The sequence below is a fragment of the Myodes glareolus genome, chromosome 3 (genome assembly GCF_982192425.1).
Source record: "Myodes glareolus chromosome 3, mMyoGla1.1, whole genome shotgun sequence".
Taxonomy (NCBI): domain Eukaryota; kingdom Metazoa; phylum Chordata; class Mammalia; order Rodentia; family Cricetidae; genus Myodes; species Myodes glareolus.
Genome location: NC_142028.1, coordinates 95,763,059 through 95,789,482, shown reverse-complemented (window position 1 = coordinate 95,789,482; position 26,424 = coordinate 95,763,059). Strand labels below are relative to the sequence as shown.

Here is a 26,424-nt window from a genome sequence, read left to right as displayed (position 1 = left end):
AAATCAGCTTAGTCTACCTCATGAGAACATGACTAGAAAAAGTACAAAATAAAAGAAATTTAAGAATCCCCTATTTAAAAAATATATTTGTGTTTATAGTCAGTAAAATGTCTCTTAAAATTTGCATTATAATTTATTCTTAATCTTAGCACTAATATGCTTGAATATTCTTACTTGATTCTACCTCTAAAGAAGTTTTTTTTGTGATCAGTGTTCTAAGTAAGGTTCATTAAATTAAAGTAAGAGAAAGCTAAATATAAGTTAATTTATGCTACTTCAAGTAAAGAGACTTTCATAAACATTATACCATTGCACTTAACTTTGCTGTTTTAATTTCCTAGTTAATGAGTAAAGAAATAGTGAGCTCTCCTGCAGGTGACGCCGTTGGAGAATTAGAGCAACAGGTAAGACTGCGGGAGGAGACAGCTGACAATGGTGACATGGTTCCCCTCCCATCTATTTTACAAGACTTAAAATCACGTGCAGCGATCCCTCTTGTGGCACTGAATATGCTTTGCAGTAAGATACCACTTGGATACTAATACGTGTTTTCTAGTGAATATAAGTAGTGATAGCTTTAGTGTTTTCTGTGATCCTGTTCCAAGAATCAGTGGCACTAAATATTCCAGCCGGCCTGTTACTAGCTGTTTGGCACATTCTACATGGTTACACTATTAAACAGTAGATAATTTTTTAAAAATCTCTAAAATTTTTATTATGGTTTCAGTACTGGTACACACACACACACACACACACACACACACTTCTGTCTTTTTCTCTGAGATTAAAGAAATAGCTCAAAACTCAGGATCTTGTTGACAGCACTTCTTACATAGGATAAAGTTCCCCCTCTCCCTTTCTATAGTTAATCAGGGTGGTCCAGGGACAGGGTGAAGTGAGGTCAAATGCATTTTTAGGTATTTCTTTTGTAAACCTCTGGCTCCCCACTCCACAACCTGGGGTAATATTAGATATCTTAAAGAGTATTTCAAATTGATTTTTTATGGAAATTTTGTTTAAATATAAACATACTTTTAAACATTTTCTGCAATAAAATTAAAAAGTAAAATCTCTAATAACCTTTAAAATATATCCCAAAAATTTTCATAAGGTTTTATTTCTATGGAACCTTATCCTTAATTATTAGTTAGATTATGTAAATGTCATACCAAGGCAACACATGAAGGCTCATTAATTAACAGATGATTTTTAAACATGATATCTAATACCACTATACACATGTTGATAAACGACTTTCCATTCTGGTCCACTCAGCCTGATTACTGAGAACCGTGCTTTCTGTTTCAGCTGAAGAGGGCGCTAGAGGAGCTTCAGGAAGCCGTAGCAGAGAAAGAGGAGCTAAAGCAAAGGTGCCAGGAGCTGGATATGCAGGTATGGACATGGGAACCTGAGCTGTCTTTAATTTAAATAATTAAAACTAGCAACCTGTTCTGAAGGTTGGTTTGCATTTCAGAGAAGAGACATTAAGATGACTCTTTAACATTTAAATAGGAGTTTTATAAGTATTTTTCTCTCTTTGAAAATTGTTGACATGATTAGTTTTGGAGAAAGTATGCCAATTGGAGAATTTCAGCTAATTAATATATGAGGATTCAGTTTGCATGTTATAAAAATGGAAGATTTAAGCAGGGTGTGGTGTGCACGCCTTTAATCCCAACACTCAGGAGGCAGAGGCATTTAAATCTCTGTGAGTTCATGGCCAGACAGGGCTACATAGAGAAACCGTGTCTCAAAAAACCAAAAAAAAGTTTTAAAAAATGGAAGAAATGAAAGACTTAATGTATTGTCTCTATGGCATGATCGTTTTTGAATATTAAGTGAAGTAATTTAATGTTCTGCTCAGTGATGCGATGCATGACCCTTTTAATAAAGTGTAACTCTGGTTCATCTATATGTCCATATATGTATGTATGTAGTAGCCTCTTATGTTTGCCTTGACATGTATATGAATATGTCTGTGTATTTCCTATATTAAACAAATGTGGCATGAACAAGTATTTGGGAACCCACTAAGTAAAGACATAGTTGTTCAGGTGTGGCACAATTGTATCCAAGTACTCTGAGGATGAAGGATCTCACTCACCAAGTGAGAAAGTATGTCTCATCTTATTGTATGTCTAAAAAACAACCTTAAGAATTGTCAATAAAACCAGGGAAGGTTAGCATAGGGGTGTGTGTGCGTGCGTGTGTGTGTAGTTAGAGAACAACTTCCAGGACTTGGTTTTCTCCTTTCACCACGAGACTGAACTCAGGCCGCAGACTTGGATGACAAGCTCCTTCACCCCCCGAGCTGTCTTCCTAGTGCCCACTTACATTTACATTTATCTCGCCCATTTTACAAGATAAGCAAGTGCCTTGTCCACATGAAAACATTTTAGCTGTTTTTTTTCTTAGCTGATTCTTTAACCAAGTATGCTTGTCTCCAGGATATGTGACTGGTTATTTTCTACTGTGAACTTAAAATGGTAATTTAGGCTGAGAGAATGACTGCATCCTGAAAATTAGCTTAGACCTCAAACTGTTTAACTTCAAATTTAGATTTGATTTCTCTTATTCTAATATTCCTGTGCTCAGAATTCTAGAGTGGAAGAATCCTTAAAACTTACCTATCGGTCAAACTGTTTCATCCTCAGTCAGAATTAGAGTACAGAACTCCCAGCTCGTCAGTGGTGGTTTTCTCTTGATGTTTGTTTCTCAGGTGACTGCACTTCAGGATGAGAAGAACTCACTGGTCTCTGAGAATGAGATGATGAATGAAAAGCTTGACCAGTTGGACGGCTCCTTTGATGATCCAAATACAATGGTTGCGAGAAAGTATTTTCATGCACAGTTACAGCTAGAACAATTACAAGAAGAAAACTACAGGTAGTATTTTTAGTAGAAATTACTGAGTTTTATTAAACTGATATCTAAAGAGTCATAATTATCAATAGCCAATACTTGAAAATTATATATGCTTAGGACATTGATTAAAGTATACCTAACAAAAGTACCAAATGGTATCAGCAGTGCCTTCCTTACAGGGTTCAGTCAGATTAACCAGGTAGGATATGCACATTAAAACAAGGACTTCAAAGATATAAGCCAGATATTGGCTGGAGACAGTAAGAGTTGGGGGTGGGGTCGCAGAGGCTTGGAGAGAGCGTGTCCACAGAAGTAAGGTAATAGTAATAAAAGGATATAGATCTTAAGCTTAAAAAAATGCTTTTCATGCTAACATTTTGCTCTTACCTTTAGTAAAGGTTGGCTGTTTCTGACAGGCAGACTGCTGAGCCTTGTGCCAAGACCTTAGGACAAGCATTTTGATTGTACCTTACATATATTTTCATATCCTTTCAAATTTGCAAAATAAAGTTGTGAGGATATAAGGAACTCTTTACTACATGTCTTTTGTAGCTGTCTCATGGTTGTTATTATAAAGCCTTCTCTGCTTATCACAGCCAGTATTCATGTAGTTACTCTTATTTTTAGAGAGATGCAGATTCTTTAGCCCCCTCTTAAGCTTTAGTGTGTGTTTTCTAAAATCAGCAAACCACAGCGTAGTTGATAAGGAGATTGGTTACTGACACAATGTTCCTGTATAAACGACCGAACATTTTCAGATACAATCGGTTGTTTCATTTTCTTTACAACTTTTCCTATTCAGAATGGAATCCTTTGTTTTGATGTGCTGCTCTCCTAGATTTGACCAAGTCAATCATTTATCCTTTAAATGTAATCTTTCTTTTGAGTACTTTCTTCTGACATAGCAATATGCCCTAAACTGTTGTAGTTTATTTAGAATTAATATTTTACTTCCTTACATAGCATATATATTTTTAAAAATTACTGTATTTTTACATCCTTATTTTTCTTTGCCAATTAAAATTTTAGTTTAATCTAAATTAAACTAAATCTGTTGTAGTTTATTTAGAATTAATATTTTACTTCCTTACATATCATATATATTTTTAAAAATTACTGTATTTTTACATCCTTATTTTTCTTTGCCAATTAAAATTTTAGTTAGAACCAGATATGCATAAAAGGTAAATTGAAAACTGAGAGCATTATGTACCTTTTATTTGTGTTTCAATGTTAATGGCTAAGAGTTACTTGAATTTTTCCTCTTCTGAAGGTGGAATTTAAGTGTGTCATACTAACTTCAAATCTCAATGAGAAGACAAAGGATGAAGCTATATTAAAAATTATTTCTTTTAAGGCTTGAAGCTGCAAAAGATGATTACCGTGTTCACTGTGAGGAACTTGAAAAGCAGCTGATTGAATTTCAGCACAGGAACGATGAGCTGACAAGCCTCGCTGAGGAAACCAGAGCTCTGAAAGACGAGATAGACGTTCTTAGGTACGGCCTGCCTGGGCGCTCGTGCTGCTCCTCAGCTACTGCGCAGATAGCTTGTGATTTCCAGTCTTACCTGAACTCTTACTATCCCTGTGTATTGATCACTGTTTATTTAGACTTCTGTTCCTTTTCTGTGTTCATTAATTAGAACTGCATTTAAAGATGTAATAATGTTCAGGGTTTTTTTTTCTTTTTTTTATTGATTTTATTGAGCTATGCATTTTTCTCTGCTCTCCTCCCTTTCTCTCCCCTCCCCTTCTGCCCTGCCCTCTCCTATGATCCCCATGCTCCCATTTTACTCAGGAGATCTTGTCTTTTTCTACTTCCCATGTAGATTAGATCCATGTATGTCTCTCTTAGGGTCCTCATGTTGTCTAGGTTCTCTGGGATTGTGAGTTGTGGGTTGGTTTTCTTTGCTTTATGTGTAAAAGCCACTTATGAGTGAGTACATGTGATAATTGTCTTTCTGTGTCTGGGTTACCTCACTCAAAATGATGTTTTCTAGATGCATCCATTTACCTGCAAATTTCAAGATGTCATTATTTTTTTTCTGCTGTGTATACTTCATTTTCTAAATGTACCACATTTTCCTTCTCCATTCTTCAGTCAAGGGGCATTTAGGTTATTTTCAGGTTCTGACTAAGACAAACAATGCTGCTATGAACATAGTTGAGCACATGTCCTTGTGGTACGATTGAGCATGCTTTGGATATATACCCAAAAGTGGTATTGCTGGGTCTTGAGGAAGGTTGTTTCCTTCTTTTCTGAGAAAGCGCCACACTGATATCCAAAGGGATTGTACCAGTTTGTACGCCCACCAGCAATGCAGGAGAGGTTACACCGCAACCTCTCCAGCATAATTTGTCATCAGTGTTTTTGATCTTGGCCATTCTTACAAGTGTAAGATGGAATCTCAGTTGTTTTGATTTGCATTTCTTTGATAACATTCAGTTCTTGTTAGGACAGTTTTATATCAGAACCCGTAAACTCAGAATGATAATGTGTTCTTACATTTTTGAAATAATACACGTTAACAGACTTTGTATGCATTATTGTGTTTTGTTCAAGTAAGCCTAGCTAAGAATTCTAGCATTTCTTTCAGCAGGATTGTCTGTGGGATATAAAATGTATGCTTAGCTGCCTGCTATGTTGTATTTGGGAGTGTGTGTGCATGTTGTGGGAGCCTGAGGGCGCCTTGTTGGAGTTGGCTCTCCTCCCGCACGTGGGTTCTGGTGACTGAACTTAGGTGTCAGGCTTGTTGGGGAACACCTTCAGCCACTGAGCTGTTTTGCTAGGCCTTGTTAGTATTTTTATATGACATTTTTCTCTGTTTTAAATACCCATTTGAAAAGAAATCATTTTAGCTGTTAATTTGAACTTATATGTGTTATTGAAGTGATTTGGGTTTTTTCAGTTTATTTTTGCTTTAGCCTGGTTAATCAGATAAATGCAGTTCTAAAGAAAATGCTTTGCCAGACAAATTTGTCCATTGATTCAACTTTGAAAGCATATTGAACACTTAGAACTGTTTACTAAATGATATATGCAATTTGCTTGAGAACTGTAGATAGCTCAGAATTTAGTCATGTGTACCAAATCATACATTTTGATAGATTGTGCTAAAAGTCTAAATTTGAGGTATTTTAATAGTTGATGACTTTACAACAAAAATATTGACTTGAAATGGTTTTAGGCTTATGTTTTTGTTATTGTTTGAATATTCATTTCACAGCTAGAACAAAATATGTGTGCATACACGTTTTGTTAATTCAGGGCTACCTCAGACAAAGCAAATAAATTGGAGTCAGCAGTGGAGGTGTATCGTCAGAAGCTACAAGATCTAAATGACCTTCGCAAGCAGGTGAAATCTCTACAGGAGACAAATATGATGTATATGCACAACACTGTGAGCTTGGAAGAGGAGCTCAAGAAGGCCAACGCAGCACGTGCACAGCTAGAGACCTATAAGCGCCAGGTGAGAGTTGTCTATATATCTCATTGATGAAGTTAAAAGTTCAGTGTTACAGTTTCATTTTGTTTTTCAGTGATATAGAAGTGTTGAGTGTAGTAAGTTGTATGCTCCTGATGAATTTCTTCTTTCTATAATTGTAGTTTAGGTGACAGTTAAAGGATCCGACTTGCAGCCACGGTGGTGGTGGTGCACGCCTTTAATCCCAGCACTCGGGAGGCAGAGGCAGGCAGATCTCTGAGTTCGAGCCCAGCCTGGTCTACAAGAGCTAGTTCCAGACAGGCACCAAAGCTACACAGAGAAACACTGTCTCAAAAAATAAAAAAACAAAACAAAAAGAATCTGTCTTACCTATGTCCTCCACCTTTGTACTACCTTCTGATGTCTTCAGGTTTTCATGTTGAGCTTCTGTTGTTTGTCAGTGTTTTAGGAATTGGACAAATCCCTAGACAGTGATTCTCTTGAAATACTCTGTTGTGCCATTTATCAAAAAACCTAGAAAATTATTAAAATAAAGCCTACTTTTAAATATTTTGACTTATTTTAATCTGTTTCTTGAGTTTTATATCATACTTTTTTTTTGATGTATTTTTCGAAATACTTAGAATTAAAAAGTCTGTTTCCAATTCACCCTTTCCATTGTTCAGCCCTGAAAGCTGAGGAGTCTCATGAACTATTTTGCTTTACTTTGTTTTCCTTCCCAAAGGTTCAGGACCTTCACACTAAGTTGTCCCTGGAGTCTAAAAGGGCAGATACACTAGCATTTGAGATGAAGCGGCTTGAAGAAAAGCATGAAGCTTTACTCAAGGAAAAAGAGGTGATCATAAATGTTCAATAAGAAATGTGTCTTTTTTTGTTTTTGTTGCTGCTTTGGATTTCCCTAATCCTTAACCACTAACCTGAATCCTAAGCATATTTTTTCCTAGTGATTTTCTAGTTTAATGCCTATGTTTAAGTCTTTGGTTCCTTATTAGTTGCTGTTTCAGTACACAATGAGAGATATTGCTCGATTTTTTTTTTTTTAAAGCGGGAGGCAACAGTAATTGAAGAGGCATTCTTTTCTCCAATGCCTTTTGTTCTTTTGATGGAGGATCATTTGACTGTAAAGGCCTGGATTTATTTTTGGTATTCGTGTCCCGTTTCAGTTGGTTTGGGTATATTTTGCCAGATCTGGTTCTGGTTGCTGTTCTCTGCAATGCAGTTTGATATCGAGTACTGTGATGCTACCATTGTTTGCTTGGTTCAGGATTGCTACGAGTATTTGGGATGTCTGTGCTTTCATAGGAGTTATAGCTTTTTCCCAGCCATTCTTTTGTGAAAATGTTATCAATCCTTCCATGGAGACTGCACCAAATCTTTATAATTTGGGGTGGCTCAGACATTTTAGAAATATATGATGTTTATATAGAGTGCTAGAGAAGAATTACAATTGATAAATTTAGTAAAGTTGTAGGTCAAATCAACACACACAATTAGTAGCTGTTTAAATGCACCATTAGTGAGATTGCTGCAAAGAAATCATGAAAAAAGTCACAGTGACAATAGCTACAAAATAAATGAAATTCTTAGTACTAAGTTTAACCAAGAAAGTTGGTGAATTTAATCAAGGAAGTTTCTGCGGTGAAAGTGAAAAACACTGATGATAGAAATGAAGACAACACCTAACAGAACACAGTCTCTGTGCTCACACATGCTTTATTCAGTCCTCTTAGCTTTGCCAGTAGAGACAATGAAGTCACAGTCACAGTCCTCAGTTTTAGTGCATGTTTCTATTCTAGATTTTCAGCCAACTAACTACCTTAAAGCAAGGACCATCAACAGCTTTATTAGCATATAGGAACAAACCATGTCTTGTACTTTAAAGTATACTGTTCCACAGGTACCATATAGCAGTCATATTGCTGTGACAGGATGCCAATAAAGGCCAATTTATATATGACAGGAAAGATAGATTTTAGCTTATCAGTTACTGAAGCATTATTCTGTTGACAGGCCTGTGGTAGCGTGAAACACCATAGCAGCAGTGACCTTTTGAAAGAAGAGACTGTTAGGTCATGGTGGATGGTAGGCAGAGAAAGGAGTGTAGGGAATGACCAGGACCAGAGCTAAGTCCCCAAGGACATGACCCAAGGCATCTGTTTCCTCCAACTAAGATTCAGTTTTGATTCTTCATCATCGTGTGAGTCCATCAAGGATTAATCCATTCATCAGTTCAGAGACCTCATGATCCACCCCCGCCAACCTCATAGCTGCGCTTTTGCTGCTATTCTAAGCATTTATTGATTCAATTGAGCTGAGAATTGAAACCATCACACAAGGCTTTTAGTATATATCTATAGAATTGAGCCACCATTACTGTAATCAAGTTTTAGAATACTGTTGTTACAAAAAGAAATTCTTTACATAGCAGGTAGCATACAGTCGTCTTTGTCCATCAGTCTCAGCAACTGTTACATTCTTGCTGTCTCTGCATTTTCCTGGCGTGTCTGAACCATACAGTGACGTGACTAGTTTTGTGATTATTTTAGCTCACGCTTCATTTGGTGTACTGTCTATTGCCCACTGTGTTGATACAGCATGTTTCATGTTTCATTTGCCTAGTCATCAGTGTGTGTGCATTGGGACTCATCCCACTTTGGGCTGTTATGAATATTGCTTCTGGTTTATTCACATGTTTTTATGTGGTGTTTTTCATTCCTCTGGAGTACATACTAAGGCAGGTGGCATAGTGCCTTACAATAAGTATATTTAATCTCTTTTTCTGTGTGCCTGCCAACACTTTTCTGTCATTTTAATTTATTTTAGCTATCCTAGTGAACATGAATTTTTACTTGCATTTCCGTAATGGCTAAGGACCTTGTGCAAGTATGTGTACTTTATGGTTCTTAAGATCTTTCCCATGATTCACTTCAATTATTTGCTTTTATTTTGTAAGGATGTTTAAAAATATACTCTGGATGCAAGTCCTTTCTTAGATAACTACTTTTTTATTGTTGTCTCTGATTCTGTGTGTTGTTCTCTCAAGTTCACAACAGTCGTGTTTGCAGCAAAAGTTTCCCATATACATAAAGTAACAGCTGTCCGTTTTCCTTGTTTTTTATTTACCTCTTTGTGCTCTTTCACAGGTGTAGAGTCAGGCTCTTACATGCAGTCTGTGTTCCACTTTGTACATGATGTGAGGTGGTGTCCAACTTACTCACTTGTAGGATGTTGTCTGCTGTCCCAACAGCATTTGCTTAAAAGATTTCTTTCTTTATTGAAGGTGTCGTGTCACTTGTTATGAGTCAGTGTGCCTGACTCTGTTGTGGTACATACGTGTCATAGGCTATGTGACAGGAAGAACAAAGTCTGCTCACTGGAATGCATTAATAACAGTGCACTCACACTGGCACATTGGAATGCATTGGCAATATTTTACTCACACTAGCACATAGGTCACAGCAATGCAGAGATATTAGAAATACAGAAACTGGCAGTGGAAGAGAAATGAGGGAATGCATAGGAACTTGGGGTTTCCTGCTCATTTTCTAATAAATCTAAAATTACCCAAAAAAGAGCCTACTAATTAAAAAATTACATGTATCTTGCCTATCAACTCTCTTACATTGATCTATATGTCTAGCACCTGGGTTGGTATCCCTCTGTCAGTCATGATCATTATAGCTTTTTAGTCAAGTTTTAAAATCAGAAAATGTGAATTCTGGGCAGGCTAGGTGGCTCGGTAGGTAAAAGTTCCTGGCGTCAAAGTTGACAACCTGAGTTTGATCCTTGGACCCCATGTGTGGAAAGCATGCACACACACACACGTGCACACACAGAGCTGCTGGCTCCTGGTTGTTGTTAGGGTTGTGACTGCTGATAGGACAATTCTTTTTTAGAGACTGATAGAGCAGCGTGACACTCTGAAAGAGACGAACGAGGAGCTGCGGTGCTCACAAGCACAGCAAGATCACCTACACCAAGCTGGTGAGTTGGGAAGATTTACATTTGGTTTTCTAGTGATTGAAATACTGATGACACACTGATTGATTTCTGTTGCTTAGATGTGTCTGCTACAAAAAGTTATGAGAACCTCGCTGCTGAGATCATGCCAGTGGAATACAGGTAAATGTGTACTGACTGAAAACCATACCTGATAGTACAAGTACCACTTGGTTTTAGTCTCTTTTTTAAAAATGTACTTGTCTATTAAAACTTTAATGAGAAAGTTTTATTATTTAATAAAAAGTTTATTATTATAATATAGCTGAAAACAACTTTCTTTAGTTATGTTTACTTCAGCAATTTAAAAAATGTCATAAGTAAAATTTTAAGAATTGGCAGAGTAACAATCTAGTGTTTATGAGAAGGCCTGTATTTTATTAAAGTATTTTTTTATTTTTTTAACTCTGGAAAACTCTTAATAGATGACATTCAAATCTCTGTGAGTGGAATGAAATGGAAACGTTGTCAGTAGTAGTAGACAAATTAACAAAATACAAATGTAGGCATTCTCCCTCAGTCTGTCTTTTATCCAGGTTGTTTATGGTCATTTACTTCTAAGCATTTTACCTATCTAGTTGTAAAATATTATTTCTATGCTTTGGCACAAGTCAGGTCTTATTTATTAACTCCGATATTGTCTGTGTAGTTTAAGCTGTAACTCATCACTTACTGTACGCACAGAGCTGTCCCTGTCGCTGCCTGTCCGTTACTGTCTGTTGTTAGAGCCTCTGTCATTGCAGATCTCACCCAGGTGACCAGTGCCAGCTGCCTTTTATTACTGACATACATAGGATCTAACAGTTGGTGGCCTTGTGGAATTTAGATCTTTTTCTTAGAATAATATAGACAAATAATACTGAAATTCTCTCGGACACATTTCAACTTTATAGATAAGACTATACTTACTAACAGAGCAGTTTAAAAATACATCAGAAGCAACATCCCACAAGCTAACATTCTAAATTTATAGCCTTTTTCTTGCTAAGCTTTCATGTGCTTTGTTGTTGAAAAAAAAACTTACTGCCTAAAATTCATATAACAAAAGCTGTTTTGCTTTAAAAGTTAAGTAACTCATTTCAAGTTATAAAAGTATAAAGAAGACAAAAACCAGTATCATTAACAAACCTCAGACTAGTTACGTAAATCGAGAATCATTTTCTTTGTTGTTGAGTCAATCATTATTCTAAAATCAGTTTTTCAAAGGCTGTAGAGCTTAATTTTTAGAGTGATGCTTTTGTAATTTAAAACAAAATTAGATTTGTTGAAAGTAGTTATTTTAGGAGTATGAGATTTGGAAAAGGGAGAAAGTATAAATTTCCTATTTAATATCAGAATGAAAATTACATTGAATAAAATATGAAAAGAACTTTAAGACCTTTATATAAACAATTAATACATTTTTAAATATCTAAAAATATATGTTTACTGTATTTACACCATTGCCCATCTCTCACCCTTTGTGTACCCTTCTCACACGTTACCTCTTGTATGTGTGTGTGTGTATATATATATGTGTGTGTGTATATATATATATATGTGTGTGTATATATATATGTGTGTATATATATATGTGTGTGTATATATATGTGTGTGTATGTGTATATATATATGTATATATATATATTAAACAAATAAATCTTACCTGCTGCGTCCATTTACTGTTGCTGATATGTATGTGTTTTGGGGCCTGACCATTTAGGAATGGATAACTAACCAAGTAGAGGTTCATTCCTGAAGAAGACTCATTCTCTCCAACAGTCTTTAATTGGCTGTATCATCTACATCTTGTGAGATTTCCCCCATCCAGCTGATGCTGTCATTGTTTAGGTCTTGTTTGGGCAGCCTTGTAGTTGAGATCCCATGTATGCAGCTTCCATGCCCTTATATAAAAGATTTCTCAGCAGACATAGCTTGGTCTTCTGTCTCTTGGAATCTTCCCTTCCCATTTTCTGTCGTGTTCCAGAGGCTAAGATGTAGGATTGTGTTGGGGGTGCATGAGTCAGTGCTCAGCACCCTAGTCAGTTGTTGTGGCTTCCTGTAATGGTCTCCTGCAGCATTTGCAGTTTTCTGGCTGAGGGGCAAGAGGTACACTTATGTTTGCGTATAAGGATAAGTATTAAGAATACATGTTAAAGCTGAGCATAGTGACACATGCTTTTAATCCCAGTGCTTTGGAGGCAGAGGCAGAAGATCTCTGGAGTTCTAGGCCAATCAGCACTCTATAGTGAGATCCTGTCTAAAAGAAAAAAGAAAAAGAATGCAGTTAAAGATTATACTGATTTAAGGAAGTGACAGTAGTAGATTCTATTGAATGGACCTTAAGTCCAGTTACCAAGATGTAAGTGCCAATATGCTATCTTTTGGGGTATCTTGCCTTGCTGGTCGTTGTCTGTAAGCACCAGAGCTGAGTGCTGATTACTGACTATTGATTACTTTTCTTGGCAGCTTTCTTAACAGCTTCAAGTATTGTAAGATCTAGTCCTTAAGGAGGACACTTCCAGGTCAAATTCTGCTGGGTTCCTCTTAAGTCCTAAGTGCCTGTTGTCTTCCACAACAGGGACTTACCTTCAACCTCTGAGAGGCAACCAAGTGCAATAGCAACAGCCTATATTGTGTTAGGAGTCTCTTAGATGCCCCTAACCAGCAACTAGAAAGGAAGTTTCTTATACCTACACTGTTTTTTTTCTTTTTTTCTTTTTGGTTCTTGGGGGAAGGATAAGCACAATCACACTAACTGGCATAGCTTCATTTAAAAAAAAATCCATACCCCCCACAGTTAGACATAGCTTAAGGTGATCATAAGATGATTCTCCCAACTGAAAACATCCTTTCTGTTTCCCACCCCCGACCTGGGACTGTGCTATTCTAACCCTTCCAGCTTACTTCCCTCCCTATTTTTCTCATTTACTACTTCACAGCACCCATGGGCTGCTGTTCCCATAACTAGAGTCTTTCCAGGTTGATATATTGTGAACTCAACTCCTGCAGATTCAGAGCTGGAGTACAAATAAGAGAAATGGAGCATTTATATTTTTTCTTTAGACTATTTACCTGCTGAAAATATGATTCCATTTTTCTTTACAGCCAAATAATCTCATAAAGTTAAAAATAAATCACCCCTTGGCATATGCCCAAAAGACTCAATATCAAAATAGCTATGAAATGAAAATAACAAAATTTCCTTCAGTTGATGATTGAATAATGAAAATGTACATATACACAAAAGGTTTTCTTGAAGAAAAAAATATGAAACCGGGTGATAGTGGCACACGTCTTTAATCCTAGCACTGGGGAGGCAGTGGCAGGTGAATCCCTGTGAGTTCGAGGCCACCCTGGTCTACAGAGAGCTAGGGGTGTTATACAGAGAAACTCTGTCTCGAACCCCCCACTTCAGAAAAAGATAGAGATTAGTGATCATAAAAATGTATTTAAGATTTTTTGGCAAAATGTTTTCTTACAATCTTTTTTATCATACACATTCTGAAAATATACTACTTTTTCCAGAGGTTATTAAAATTCAAAAGTGAAGATTATCTAGAGACTTGCATAATTAAATTTTGAGGTGTGACCTTTCAGGACATACAGTATTTCTTTAAACCTTTCAGGTGTTTTGATCATATTTTTAAATTAGATAGGAGCTCCCTTAAACTAATATGGTGGTTCCAGTGAGCTGGCTCAGTGGGTTAAGGTACTTGCTGCCAGCCCTAGCTACCTGAATTCTATCCCTGGATCCACGTGGTACAGGAGTGAACTGACTCCACAAGTTGCCCTCTGACCTTTAATTTACATGGGTACCCTGGAACATGTGTGTACAAACACATATACATACCTATTTACACAAAATAAGTAGCAACAATTTGAAAATATATTGTGAACTTTATTTTCCAACATTAGGGAGGTGTTCATCCGACTGCAGCATGAGAACAAAATGCTTCGCCTGCAGCAGGAAGGGACGGAGAACGAACGCATCGAGCAGCTGCAGGAGCAGCTGGAGCAGAAGCACCGCAAGATGAACGAGCTGGAAACTGAGCAAAGGTGACTGCTGCCATTAGGAGTCATGTGCAGGAACCAGCACTGGGGTCTGAATAAGTAGCATTGCCAAGCAGGTGTTTCTCACCACTGTAATCCTGACCTATGAAGAATTCAAAGGATTAGTTCAGGGATATCATCTTAAAACATATGAATAATGTTCATTTTAATAGACTTGACTAGCCAGGATACTTATTATTGATTTTCACTAGACAGCCTCACAACTGAAAGAAAACAAATAAGTAAATAATGATTTAGTAGCTCCTACAGTTGGGTGTATAGATAGGACACAGATTGTATAGTCAATTTTTAAATTTTTAGTTTTTTTTTAAAAATTTCAGTAATAATAATGCACAAAATAATACCTAACACACATCAAAAGTTATATTTTTAAATAGAATATGTTCACTGAGATTTACATTGGTGAGCTAAAATTTCTCATAATAATTCATATGTATTTAAAAATTACTGGTCATTCTTGGACATGGAAATTTGCATTTTAGAGGTAGAATAAAACTTCCACAAGAATGGAAATGATGTGGTATCTAAACTTAGGCTTTGTTGTGTGGTCAGTTAGAAGTCCACTTCTGCTTAGCTCAGCTGCTGTTTCTCAACAAGTTACTTACGTTCAGACTGTTCAGCTGTAGACACAGGAGGAATCTGCTTATGTATTTGCAGCAGATAGTGTGCTTTCCTTGTCCCACTCAAGTGCCTTAAACTTAAATGTGACTTCTAGGAATTTCTTGTGGAGTCTTCCATAATGTCTTTCCTTGTGTGCTTCAAACTTGTGTTTTCAGTGTTAGACACTAAGCCAGGGCTTCCTACATGACAGGCAAGCCAGTGCTCTATGCTGAACTCTCTTTCCACCCTCATAAATAGTAGTTACATACTTTTGTCGACCAGTTCATAAATCCTCACTGTGAATTAGGGACTGTGGTCACCTTTTCTATGGATCAGGAGGTGGAGATGGAGAGAGTCAGAAGCTCACTGAATTTAGGCAGCTGTATAAGCTCTGGATTCCATATTGACGGCATCTGCCGGCCTGACTGCTGAGCGTCTTCTAACTTACCTTAGCAAGAAGATACTCAGTATAGAGATGGGTGCAGCTGGATTTGTTTATCCAGCTTTTACCAGATCGTCAAGAGACCTCTGGGGTTCGGACATTTGAACCTTGTTTCCTGTGAGTAAAATAGGGTACACTTGACTGTTCTGAAGAGACTTGATTATTACTATATTGCTAACCCTGGAAATACTAGGTTTCAGCTTTTGGTGATAAAGAGTGATAGATGTGTGACTCATTCAGTATGTGCATGTATATGCTTTAAGAGGGGGAAAGTTCTAAGTTATTTCTGCAGAAGCGACATCCTGTTCTGCCTATCGTGCTTGTCACAGATAGTAGCCTTGCCCTTATTCATGCTAACATTTCTATTAAATTTCGTGGAAGCACTTTTATAAACCCCAGCTGCTTTAACTTCAAATATGGGTAGATCAATACCAACTCATGTCACAATAGATTGAGCAAAGAGCGCATTGGAGAATTGCAGCAGCAAATTGAGGACCTCCAGAAGTCGTTACAAGAACAGGGCTCCAAGACTGAAGGCGAAAGTGTGAGTAAGAGAGTCTTAACTTGTTGTACGTGTTTTCTCAAATAATTTCCACTACCCATTTATCTGCATTTGAAAATGTACCCTTCTCATTAATGGTACCTTCAGATGCCGTATATATCTGCATAACAGATGCAATGATTTTGCCAACTTACAAGTCTTACAGATTGCTTATATGCATCCTAAGGTGATTTGTATCTGTCCTGCTTGGAATCTGTACTTAAGTTCTCTATGTCTTGACTCATAGTAGTAGACTTTGAGACCCAACAGATCTACAGGTATTCTAACCAGGCTTGTCCTGAAGTACAAGAGAAATGAGAATAATCCGCACTCAGAAGTGAGAAAGCTTCCTAATAGGAAACAAGTGATTCCAATTGACAGCTCACTCCAGAAATCGGAACAGGTGTGAAGGACAGGAACACAGTTTTGAAGACATCATCTCTATTGCTTCCCCCCTTTCACACCATTCAAAGCATTTCAGACAGTATGAACTGAGATAAGAAGAGTTGAAAAGAGATTTAATCTGAATTTTGACATATCTAGCAGTTTTTCCATACTTTACCTGAGATGCAGTTGGTGAAAAGAAAAGGTAGATCTGGCCGGGCGGTAGTGGCACAGGCACTGGGGAGACAGAGGCAGGCGGATCTCTGTGAGTTTGAGACCAGCCTGGTCTACAAGAGCTAGTTCAGGAAGGCTCCAAAGCTACAGAGAAACCCTGTCTCAAGAAAGAGAGAGAGAGAGAGAGAGAGAGAAGGGAGGGAGGAAGGGAGGGAGGGAGGAAGGGAGGGAGGGAGGAAGAAAGGAAGGAAAGAAGGAAAGAAAGAAAGAAAAAAAGAAAAGAAAAGAAAAGGTAGATTGGTAGATCTGGATGTATAAGCAGATGTCAGCTGATAGAAAATCCTAGTGGGAGAGGAAGCTGTGAAGTAAGGAGTGGTGGAAAGGCAGATAGATATTGAAAGGGCTGAGTTTCCCTCTGTCTTTTCATACTTTACATGGTTTTCTCTTTCTTCCCGGGGGGCTTGGAACATAGAAGTCATCTCATGCATGGCGACATCTCATATGTGTATATATATGGTATTGTATCCTTTCTAAAACTGGTATCTCTAAGCCATGTTAGGGAATACTTTAAAATGGCGCCTATTTGGGATACTATGTTTTGGGTTGCAGTGTTTGAAGATTGTCAGCTCCTTTACTTTTGATTTTACTGTATTGATTTTCACATTACCAGAATTTTGCAGGTGCCCAGTTGGTACAGAACTGCTGTGGTTCTAAGTACTGCTTTTAAAGGAGGAAACTTGATTCTTTATATTTGTTTTTAACAAAAGTCCAGGTGCCTCATTTAGTGTTGATGTTCAAGTGCTTTCATTTATAATAAGGTTTTATAAGAAAAATATTAAAATCTATTTTATACAGTAGTTGTTAATTAGGTACTAAAATGTTTGATACTCCTCAATATGTCACATTCAACTTGGATTTCCTTTTTTTTCCAGTTCACATTTAATTTTTATTATGTTCAAAAATAAGCAGAATTTTTCTTTGTTACTCTTCTTTACTTCATTTCCCATCTTTATTTCCTTTTCCTATTGATGAAAATATACCTAAAATTTTAGGTTTTAGAAACTGCTATTACAAATACATGTTTTTAAGATTAATTTTACATAACATACCTTTAAAAGAAGTGAAGAAATCTAGATGTTTGGAAAATTTACCCTTCTCAAGTGAATCATCTTAACAGGAATTATTTTTAATTTTATAGTCCAGCAAACTAAAGCGGAAGTTGGAAGCTCATATGTAAGTAAACTGATGTTCCATTTCAAAGGGGAAGGGTGGTAGAAGCTTCTGGAAAATGCCTTTTCTGACTTGGTGAATGAAAACACAGGCCCAGACTACTCATTACTGCTACCAAGGGCAAGAAAAGACATGGTCAATTGCTCATGCCTGGCAGCCGCCAACTCCTGCATTTTTGAACAGCTAACATCATCTGACAAATTGAACCGAGCAGACATTTATGGACCAGCCGGGTGGATGCTGTGCTGCTAAAGCTGTCCAGCCTTTCCTTTGAGTTGTGTAGAAAGGAGGTGCTGAGGGAAAGGCTTTGGAGTGCACCGTGTGTCAGGTGCACTAACATCTACACAGCAGACCCTCGAGTTAGGTTCCCTTTCTACCTGTGGGAAACTAAAGATCAGACAGATTCTTGCCTAAAGTCCAGACCTTATTGTGGCGAAGACCAGTTTTCATTCTAACATCTGTTTGATACCAAGCTACATGATCTCTTCACTACTTAGGGAAAAGCTAACAGAAGTCCATGAAGAATTACAGAAGAAACAGGAGCTCATTGAAGACCTTCAGCCAGATATAAGTCAGAATGGTAAGTTTGGGTAAAATCTGGATACACTTCTCAGGATTAACCCTTCTAGTGAAGCAGATAAGAAAATAGATCCGCCTTTACACAGTGTGTTGTGTGTACATTGCATAAGAACCATGATAAATTTTAAAGCTAACCTCATTTGTGTACAATATAATTTTCAAGCAAAACAATTTTAGTAAGATGAACTGATTGATATAAAGGAGTATCAAACATTGTAAATTCTAGTCAAGTTAATAATATAGAATCTGAGTAAAATGATACTGTCTTATTTTCTGTCCTTGTGGTTGTTCTTACATTGGACAGTAGACTTCACATTCTTCATGTTTGCTAGGAAAGTAGAAACAGTTAAATTATAGACAGGGGTTGAAGATAGATTACTTGTAGTTGAAAAGTTTTAGATAAGAATAAATTATTAAAAAGATATTAAAGGCTTTTTCTTGGAAACTCTCTTATCAGTCATTAGAAAATAAGTTTGATACGTACAATTTTTACATAAGGATAAAGTATTTTGAATGTGTGGTCATTGGCTTAATTTTATTTTCACAAATAGCCCAAAAGATCAGTGAACTTGAAGCTGCTCTTCAGAAGAAAGATGAAGACATGAAAGCAATGGAAGAGAGATACAAAATGTACTTAGAGAAAGCCAGAAATGTGAGTGACCCACCTGAGCAGATTCCTTGTGCCCCATGTTCTGGTCATCCCTAGTTCAGACACAAGTCTGTGTCTGAGCCTAGTCCCTTGTTCTCCTCCGCCTGTCAGGTTTCTGCCATCTTCTCCGCGAGTCCTGCACAGGCAGGCTGACTTAGTGTCAGATAAATGTGATCTTAGGGACATCATCGACAACGGCAGTAGTGATCTTACTAAAGAAAGTGACTACTGTGGTATAAACTCTTTTACTTATGTGCTAGGGTCTCAGCATGTTGACTGAGAATAAAATTTACTAGAGTGTTAGCAAAATCAATGAAATTATTTACCTTTTTTTGGAGACAGTCTCAGTACTCAGTTGGTTTTATTTTACAATTTAGAGACTTAAACAGTGTCCTGATGTTCATCAGACTAAATTCTTTCTTTTCCTTATTGTATAGTTTAGTTCAAATATCTGTGAAATATTGTTTTCATAGTCTTATTTTCATAAATAACATATAAAAACTTGAAATGTTAATACATTCTTTTCTGTTTTCTAGAAGCTTCTACAACCCTTCCCCTTTGAAATGGAACATTAGTTTACTTACATATGGTGGTGCAACTCTAAAACAGTAGTATATTTACTTGTCTTAATATTTGGACTCCATATATTTACCAGTTAAAATGTCAATACAAGCCATAGCCAAAGTTGAACTAAAAATCTCAAGACTTCCGTCCTAATTTTCGCGTATCTAGTCATGAGTAAGAATGGCTCTCAATGCAGTCACTCAGGTCTCAGCACAGTCCCAGGTTTCCTTACCAATGGCTGCTAGTGGAGAGAAGAGACAGTGTAGACCGCAGAGGTGGCGCACTGTAGGCTAGGCCTGGAGACAGTAGCTCAGTGGGAGGGCTCACACGTGTGCCACAGTGCACATCTCAAAAGAGATAGGATGTAATATAGTTATGTTGCAGAAATAACAAGCAAATATATTTGATTTCTATCACCTACTTGATGGCTCATGATCTCTCCTGGCCTTTGTAAGTCCAGAGCAAACACATGGTGCACATACATACATGTAGACAGATGCCTAGAGATAATCCAGGAAGTAGTGAAAGCTATTCATTCAGAGCTACCTTTTATGTGGAACGAGGTGGAAAGCACAAGGCTTCTGAACAGAGTATGGGGTCATGGCCAGGTCACCTCCCAAAATAAAAACGATAAATTAACTTCAAAAAGCTAAACTAACTTCAGTGCTCAAAGTTTAAATAACAAAAAGGCTAAGTAGCTGCCGTTGAGTACATAGACAAGGGACATTTAGTTTGGTATTGTTTTCCCACTCTTTTGTTCTTTAAATTATTAGTAAGCTCCTAGTGACTTTGTGGAGAACTTATGTTACAATTTTTATAAAACATGTTCTTATATTTTTGATGCTTTTAAAGACAAAATGGATATAACTTTTCTCTTTATACAGGTAATAAAAACTTTAGATCCCAAATTAAATCCAGCATCAGCAGAAATAATGTTACTTAGAAAACAGCTGGCGGAGAAGGAAAGAAGAATTGAGATTCTAGAGGTAAAGCCTCCGCTGCCACCCACCTCACCCTGCCGTGGAGTCCTGGGAATTAACCTCTGTTGTATTTGCCACCCATGATCAGTCCTTATAAACCTTTACTCACTGTAGCTGTGACCTGCTTAGCTAAAACCCTGAGTTCTTAGCTATTGAAGACATTTTGTACTACTGTTTACATCACTTGTATGAAGTCAGGTGGGCGTGGCATTGTTCAGTTTTATGTTATAGTCTGTAATTTATTAGTTTTTTTGGTAAAATGTTTCGCAGGAGCACTATTTTCACACAGTGGTAAGAGTTGGTGCTCTTTTTGGAATGTATTCATTGAGGTCAAGCAGAGCTGTGTTTTCTGGCCTCCCCATGAACTATGATTGGCCTCTTTTTACATAATTAGAACACAGTCTTTTCATACACTGTTTCCTTGTATGCTTTCCAACAAAGTCAGTAGGAACTGTGATGAAATTATTTTCATTCAAAACTTTTACACCTTCTCTTTCCTGCATCCACAATACATACAGCAGGCTAGTGTGTACCTGCTCTCAGCATTTGTCTACTGCGGCATGTTTATAAAATGCACAGGGAAAGTGTATTCTGAAGAAATGTGTTATTTTTACACATTCTATCTCAAATGTTCAACTCTCTTCCTCTAATATGTTTTCTCTATTCACACAAAAGAAATTCGCACTATGTTCTGTGTCCCAGGTCCCCGAAATCATTTTGCAATGCATAGCAGAAGCATGTTTTATAATTTTTCTTTTGGTATATGTTGAAATATCTTGAGGACAAAGTAGTCTGTAACATTTCTGTAGCCCCAGCATTAAATATTCTGTAAATCAGAGGCAGGTTATGCACCTTTATTGATAACTTACCTTAGTCCTCCCCTGTCTTTTCGATTCTTTGTCTGAACTTGTCCAAAATAATATTTGACTGTATAGTCATTGAAACCTTAGTTTTTTAGGGGTGTTGACCATTTACTTCACAGAGGAAGCCAGTGAAGAATGCACACTACTGCTAATGTTCAAAATAGACTCCTAAAGGAGTGATAACAAAATACTACCTCTCACTAGAGGACTCTGAGTGAAAAGCCTCCATTAACTCATAGCATGTGGATACTTAATTTTTGGTTATTCATCACTTGTACATAAGAAGAAAGAGAAGTAGAAGGCAGAAGGCGTTTTCTGGGTATTTGGTCTTGCACCCTGTCTATACTGTGAGCATGTTGCTCAGGGAAGATATAGGCATTGAGTATTCTGTTTTTTATGTATGCTATCTATCTCTGGGGCTCATCAGAATTACAGAACTGACGGTATTAGATAATAAAGGCACTGCTGTCCATACAGTGGTACATGCACGTAGCCACTGTTTGTCTCGTAATTAGGCTGCCAAAAATTGATAGGAAAGTTGTGCCAAGGAGCCTAGCACTTTGTTTGCTGAGTCCTTTCTTCTTGGTTTCAGTTCCTCCATAGGTACAGCACCATCTTGATAGTTTAGCCAGTTGCTTTTGTCTCAAGAAATGGGAATTGGTAGCACAGGAATCCTTCTCTAAGGGTGTGTGTGTAAGCTGTTCTTTCTGAGTAACTCTTCTAAAATGAAGATTGCTTACATTTTTTTGTCTTCCTAAAGATGTTTTGATTCTGTTCTGCATAATTCATGCCTTTATTTTGACTAATTTATGTACCTCACAAGTTCATTTTTTCTATGAAATAGTAAATAAATTACTTTGTCTTCCATATTTTGTGGCAATTCCTGATATTTTAATTGTCTTAATCATTTTTTTTTTCAGAGTGAATGTAAAGTAGCCAAATTCCGTGACTATGAGGAAAAACTCATTGTTTCTGCCTGGTATAACAAGGTATGTTGCATTTCAGTGATGAGTGGGATTGAGCCCTGTTGATCACCTCCTTGACCAGAATAGAAGAAGAGAAGGAAATATATTTTATATCAATACAATACAGTTGTGTTATGGGTTCTAGTGATAAAGAAATACCTTCTCTCACAAGAAAACCAGTAGCCCACACTGGACTACTTTGTTCATGAGGTGATGTATCCTTTTCTTGTTATAATTAAGCTTAACTCTGGCATGGCTATTTTAGGCTGCTGTTTTTAATGATTTAAAATTTAGAGGATTAAAATAAAAACAGAGATTTTTATTGTCTTCTTCCTAGCAGTGTCAGACATAGAAGAATCAACTTTTGAATCCTTAATTTTTTTCTTGCTGGAAAGGAAAGCATTAGCCTGCTAGGGCTGGTGTAAATATTACATTACTTTTTGCATGTTATTTATCTGTTTCTTTACCCAGAGCCTGGCGTTTCAGAAACTGGGCATGGAATCTCGGCTTGTGAGTGGCACTGGTGCTTGCAAAGACACCGGTGTGGGCGCTCCTGCTCGGTCCTTCTTAGCACAGCAGCGGCACATCACCAGCACCCGGAGGAACCTGTCTGTTAAAGTCCCAGCCACAGCATCTGACTAGTTTGCAAACAAACATGAACTGAAGTGCCTCAAAATGTTTTGTACCCCAAGAAACTACCAGACGAAAAACAAAGGTTAAAATGCTTGGTAACAGCCAGTTTTGTTTGGATTTTGTTTGAGATAGGGTCTCCTATACCCCAAACTGGCATTGCATTTACAACGTATTCAGGGATGAATTGGAACATTGATCAGTCCTTCCCTCACTTCCTGCATGCTGGGATTAATAGGTGTATACCAGCATAGCAGGTTTATATAGTGCTAGGATTAATAGGCGTATACCACTGTAGCAGGTTTATATAGTGCTGGGGATCAAAACCTTCCCTGTAAGTCAAGTGACCTATCAACTGATCTACATTCCCAATATTGGTATCAACTATTTTTAAGTCAATATATATCAAATTCATATTTAAGTTTACTGTAACTATAAAATGAAGAATCAGCTGTCTCTGGGCAGCACTTTTGAGTACTTGGAAGTGTGATAAAGGAAATATTTGTCTTGAGATGGCATCATGTGTGGGAAAGCAACTACGTATTCCAGCTTTATGCTTTTAGTTGTAACAGCAAGTCAGTTAATTTGTAATTTAGTAACACATCTAGATTTGCCTTGTGGGAAGCAGTCTCCAGTAAGGCATGTAGAGCAGAACTGTGCAAGGTAAATTCTTTGACCTACGTGTACAGAGCGTTCCTCTACTTGCCATTTCTGCCCTCAAGAGGAGACTTTGTCAAGCTGTGGAAGCTCTAACACTTAGAAGACTTTACTGCTGGAGTGACTTTGTCCTGTCAGAGTGACTGACTAGACAGTCGCAGTTTCTCCGAGATGTATCTCAGTTCGCACACGCACTGCAGTGGATGAAGGCTGCAGGGCTTGACGGGAACTTTAAAGTGGGAAGTAAGCTGTGTTGTAAGAGGGACCTTTCTGTTGGAAAGCAAACTAGAATACATGTTGAATCTCCACGTGCTTTTGAGCATGAAGTTGTTGTGGCCTTTGCTTTCTAAGAAGGGGTAGATCATGTATAATTTTGCCTCATTGAAAAGAAACAACGATATAATAGCTTAGGACCAGTTCAGTCTCTGCTTACCTCTGGGAAGGGTCTGGGAGCTGGATTCGTGGCTGTCAGGTCATTTCTGCCCAGCGTTGGTCTTTTCAGAGAGGTTTCTCTCTAGTTTGGGGTCACTTTTTAAAGTCACACTTTGGAATATTAGTTGTTTAATCAGTATTGCCTGATGTAGACACAAGTGGTTCATGCTTGTGTCAGACACATTTTCAACACTTCGTAGGCATGCTTCACTTCCATCATTGTTGACAGTTCTGGTATGCAGTGTGTCACAGTAAATCTTGATTTTTTTTTTTTTTTGGTAACTTGGAAAAATTCTTTGATCTATAGACTACAGAAGTAAGAAGTGCTGCACCCGTTTCATATCTAGAGAGAGGAATCAGATGGTAGCAGGAGTGCAGCCAACACTAATGTTGCAGCACTGTGTATACCGTGAACTCAGCAGGCATTCTGTGAGGGGTTGTGCTTGTGGGCTGCTCCCTCCTTGTTGGATCGGCTCCTCGCATCCCTCTCCCTTTGTGCCATCAAAAAGGAGATGTAAACAAAATAGGTGTAAGTCAGATTGAGCTGATGAGCTATAGAGCTGTGGTCTCCGTTTTATTCTTAGTCCTTCATAAATATGAGTATTGCTCTATTTGAAGTGTTAACTCGTATAGATAACTGCCTTTAAATTCTTGCCCAGTAATTTTTTAGCCACTTAAAAATGGAAAAATTTCACAGTGATTTGGGGTCTTTAGCAGCATCTGCCGGGATGATTTGTTTTATCAGGGTTCCTTCTGTTGACTACCTCTTAGATTTTGATGCTTTGTGCATTTAAACTGTTGGTTTGCATTTTTGTATGTTCTTATGGTGTCTGCTTGCCCGTGTCTTTTTAGTGAAATAAGACTTTGAAAATACTTTAGCATGCTATTTAAAATTTTCTAAAAATTGTGACATTTGGGTATATTTTTGTTATTGAAGATATATTGATGTGTTTGTAATTGCTTATAATTGAGATTTTACAAATTCCCTTTTAATGGAACTCATTGTAAAAGATCAACTTCAATAAATTACTGTTTCCAGTGCAATTGCTCATAAATTTCTAAATAATGTAGCATAAATAAGGACATAAGGATAGGTTCTTTTTTCTCAATAAAGAAAAGGCAAATTTTCTGATTTTTCTAGTTTTAAGTAGACTTTCAAATGTTTAATACGTGTTTATACAAAACTATGTAAAGTTCTGTATAGTTGAGACTAATCACAAAAATTCAGACAGGCAGTAATCGGGGTGAGATTCTTTCCGTGTGTGGATGCTGCAGTGATTCTGGTGCCCTGCCAGCTATAAAGCATACGTGTTTCATCTGGTACCATCATTTCTACAGTGTGTTCAAGAAAGGATTAAATGACAATAAACATGGAATTGACAAAAATTTTATGTTCCGGTGATTATAAAGTTATAAACAATCTTGAGTTTCAAGCAGTTGCCCTTGAATTGATGCTCCTTTCTCTTTTTTGATATAATTATGACAAATTGTTTATCTTGGGATTAATTTAATGTACTGATAAATATTAGAAGTTGATTCTATTTTTTTTTCATGATTAAGACTAATGGTTTAGTGTAAATTAAAAATGTCTTGCCTGGCACCCTTTAGCTGAGTATCCCTTAGTAAGATCTGGTTAGTCATTGATGACTAGATGTTAAACACTTCACAAACACTCCTACTTCTGTGTAATGGTACATCTGGTCTTTTGGGCGTGATGGTGGTTTAGGTCAGAGGAGTATTATTTTATGTAGAAATGAATGTATATGGCTTGTTATACATACGGACTTACTGTGATCCTGTTTGTTGCACAGAAATAGTTTGGACATTTATAAAGCACAAATCATCAGAGGAAATAGTGTGTAGTTATTAAACTTGAGGAAGTTTCAGTGCAATGTTTAGTTTATAAAAAGGTCCTTTCTATTTTCTATGGCAAATACTGTCACACTTGAAAAATAGGAGCAATACTTGATTTATTTTTGTAAGTATTTAGAATATTATTTTAAATAAATAATTGTCAATATAATTGTGAAATGTTTTAAGTAAATAAACTTCTGCTTCTGCATCAGTTGGTTGTGGTGCTTTTGGTGGCTACAAATGCATATTTATTTCCTGTTTTAATAAAGGGCTAAACCTACTTAGATTGGTAAGCAAAGCTGCATGAATTCAAGTTCATTTTTTTAATGTGTGAACAGGTGTATAAAAGTGATTTTTGTGTGTTCTCTGTCTCCAGTTTTACCACCAAAATATAGATACCTTTTGTTAAGCTGGACTCCAGACCATTTCTAGGCATATATAACATAGTTTAGGTTTATTGAGTACTAATCCCAAAACTCATTCTTAGATTTTCCCTTTATTAATAGTTTCCTTACTA

At 37.1% G+C, this 26,424-nt stretch overlaps 1 protein-coding gene across 2 annotated transcripts in view; it reads left to right on the top strand.

The window, feature by feature from the left end:
- Hook1 (hook microtubule tethering protein 1) overlaps positions 1-26,118 on the top strand; it is a 45,117-nt gene extending 18,999 nt beyond the window's left edge. For both annotated transcript variants that reach the window (XM_048453097.3, XM_048453098.3), the window contains 16 exons: positions 342-404; positions 1,309-1,392; positions 2,720-2,886; positions 4,223-4,363; positions 6,134-6,335; positions 7,036-7,146; positions 10,208-10,295; positions 10,373-10,433; positions 14,208-14,348; positions 15,856-15,949; positions 17,703-17,737; positions 18,232-18,314; positions 18,865-18,965; positions 20,411-20,512; positions 22,290-22,358; positions 22,806-26,118. In XM_048453097.3, coding sequence (XP_048309054.3) covers positions 342-404; positions 1,309-1,392; positions 2,720-2,886; positions 4,223-4,363; positions 6,134-6,335; positions 7,036-7,146; positions 10,208-10,295; positions 10,373-10,433; positions 14,208-14,348; positions 15,856-15,949; positions 17,703-17,737; positions 18,232-18,314; positions 18,865-18,965; positions 20,411-20,512; positions 22,290-22,358; positions 22,806-22,976 — 1,713 coding nt within the window. In that variant the 3' untranslated portion in view covers positions 22,977-26,118. The remainder of the gene's footprint in view (positions 1-341; positions 405-1,308; positions 1,393-2,719; positions 2,887-4,222; positions 4,364-6,133; positions 6,336-7,035; positions 7,147-10,207; positions 10,296-10,372; positions 10,434-14,207; positions 14,349-15,855; positions 15,950-17,702; positions 17,738-18,231; positions 18,315-18,864; positions 18,966-20,410; positions 20,513-22,289; positions 22,359-22,805) is intronic.
- The last annotated feature ends 306 nt before the right edge of the window (positions 26,119-26,424 follow it).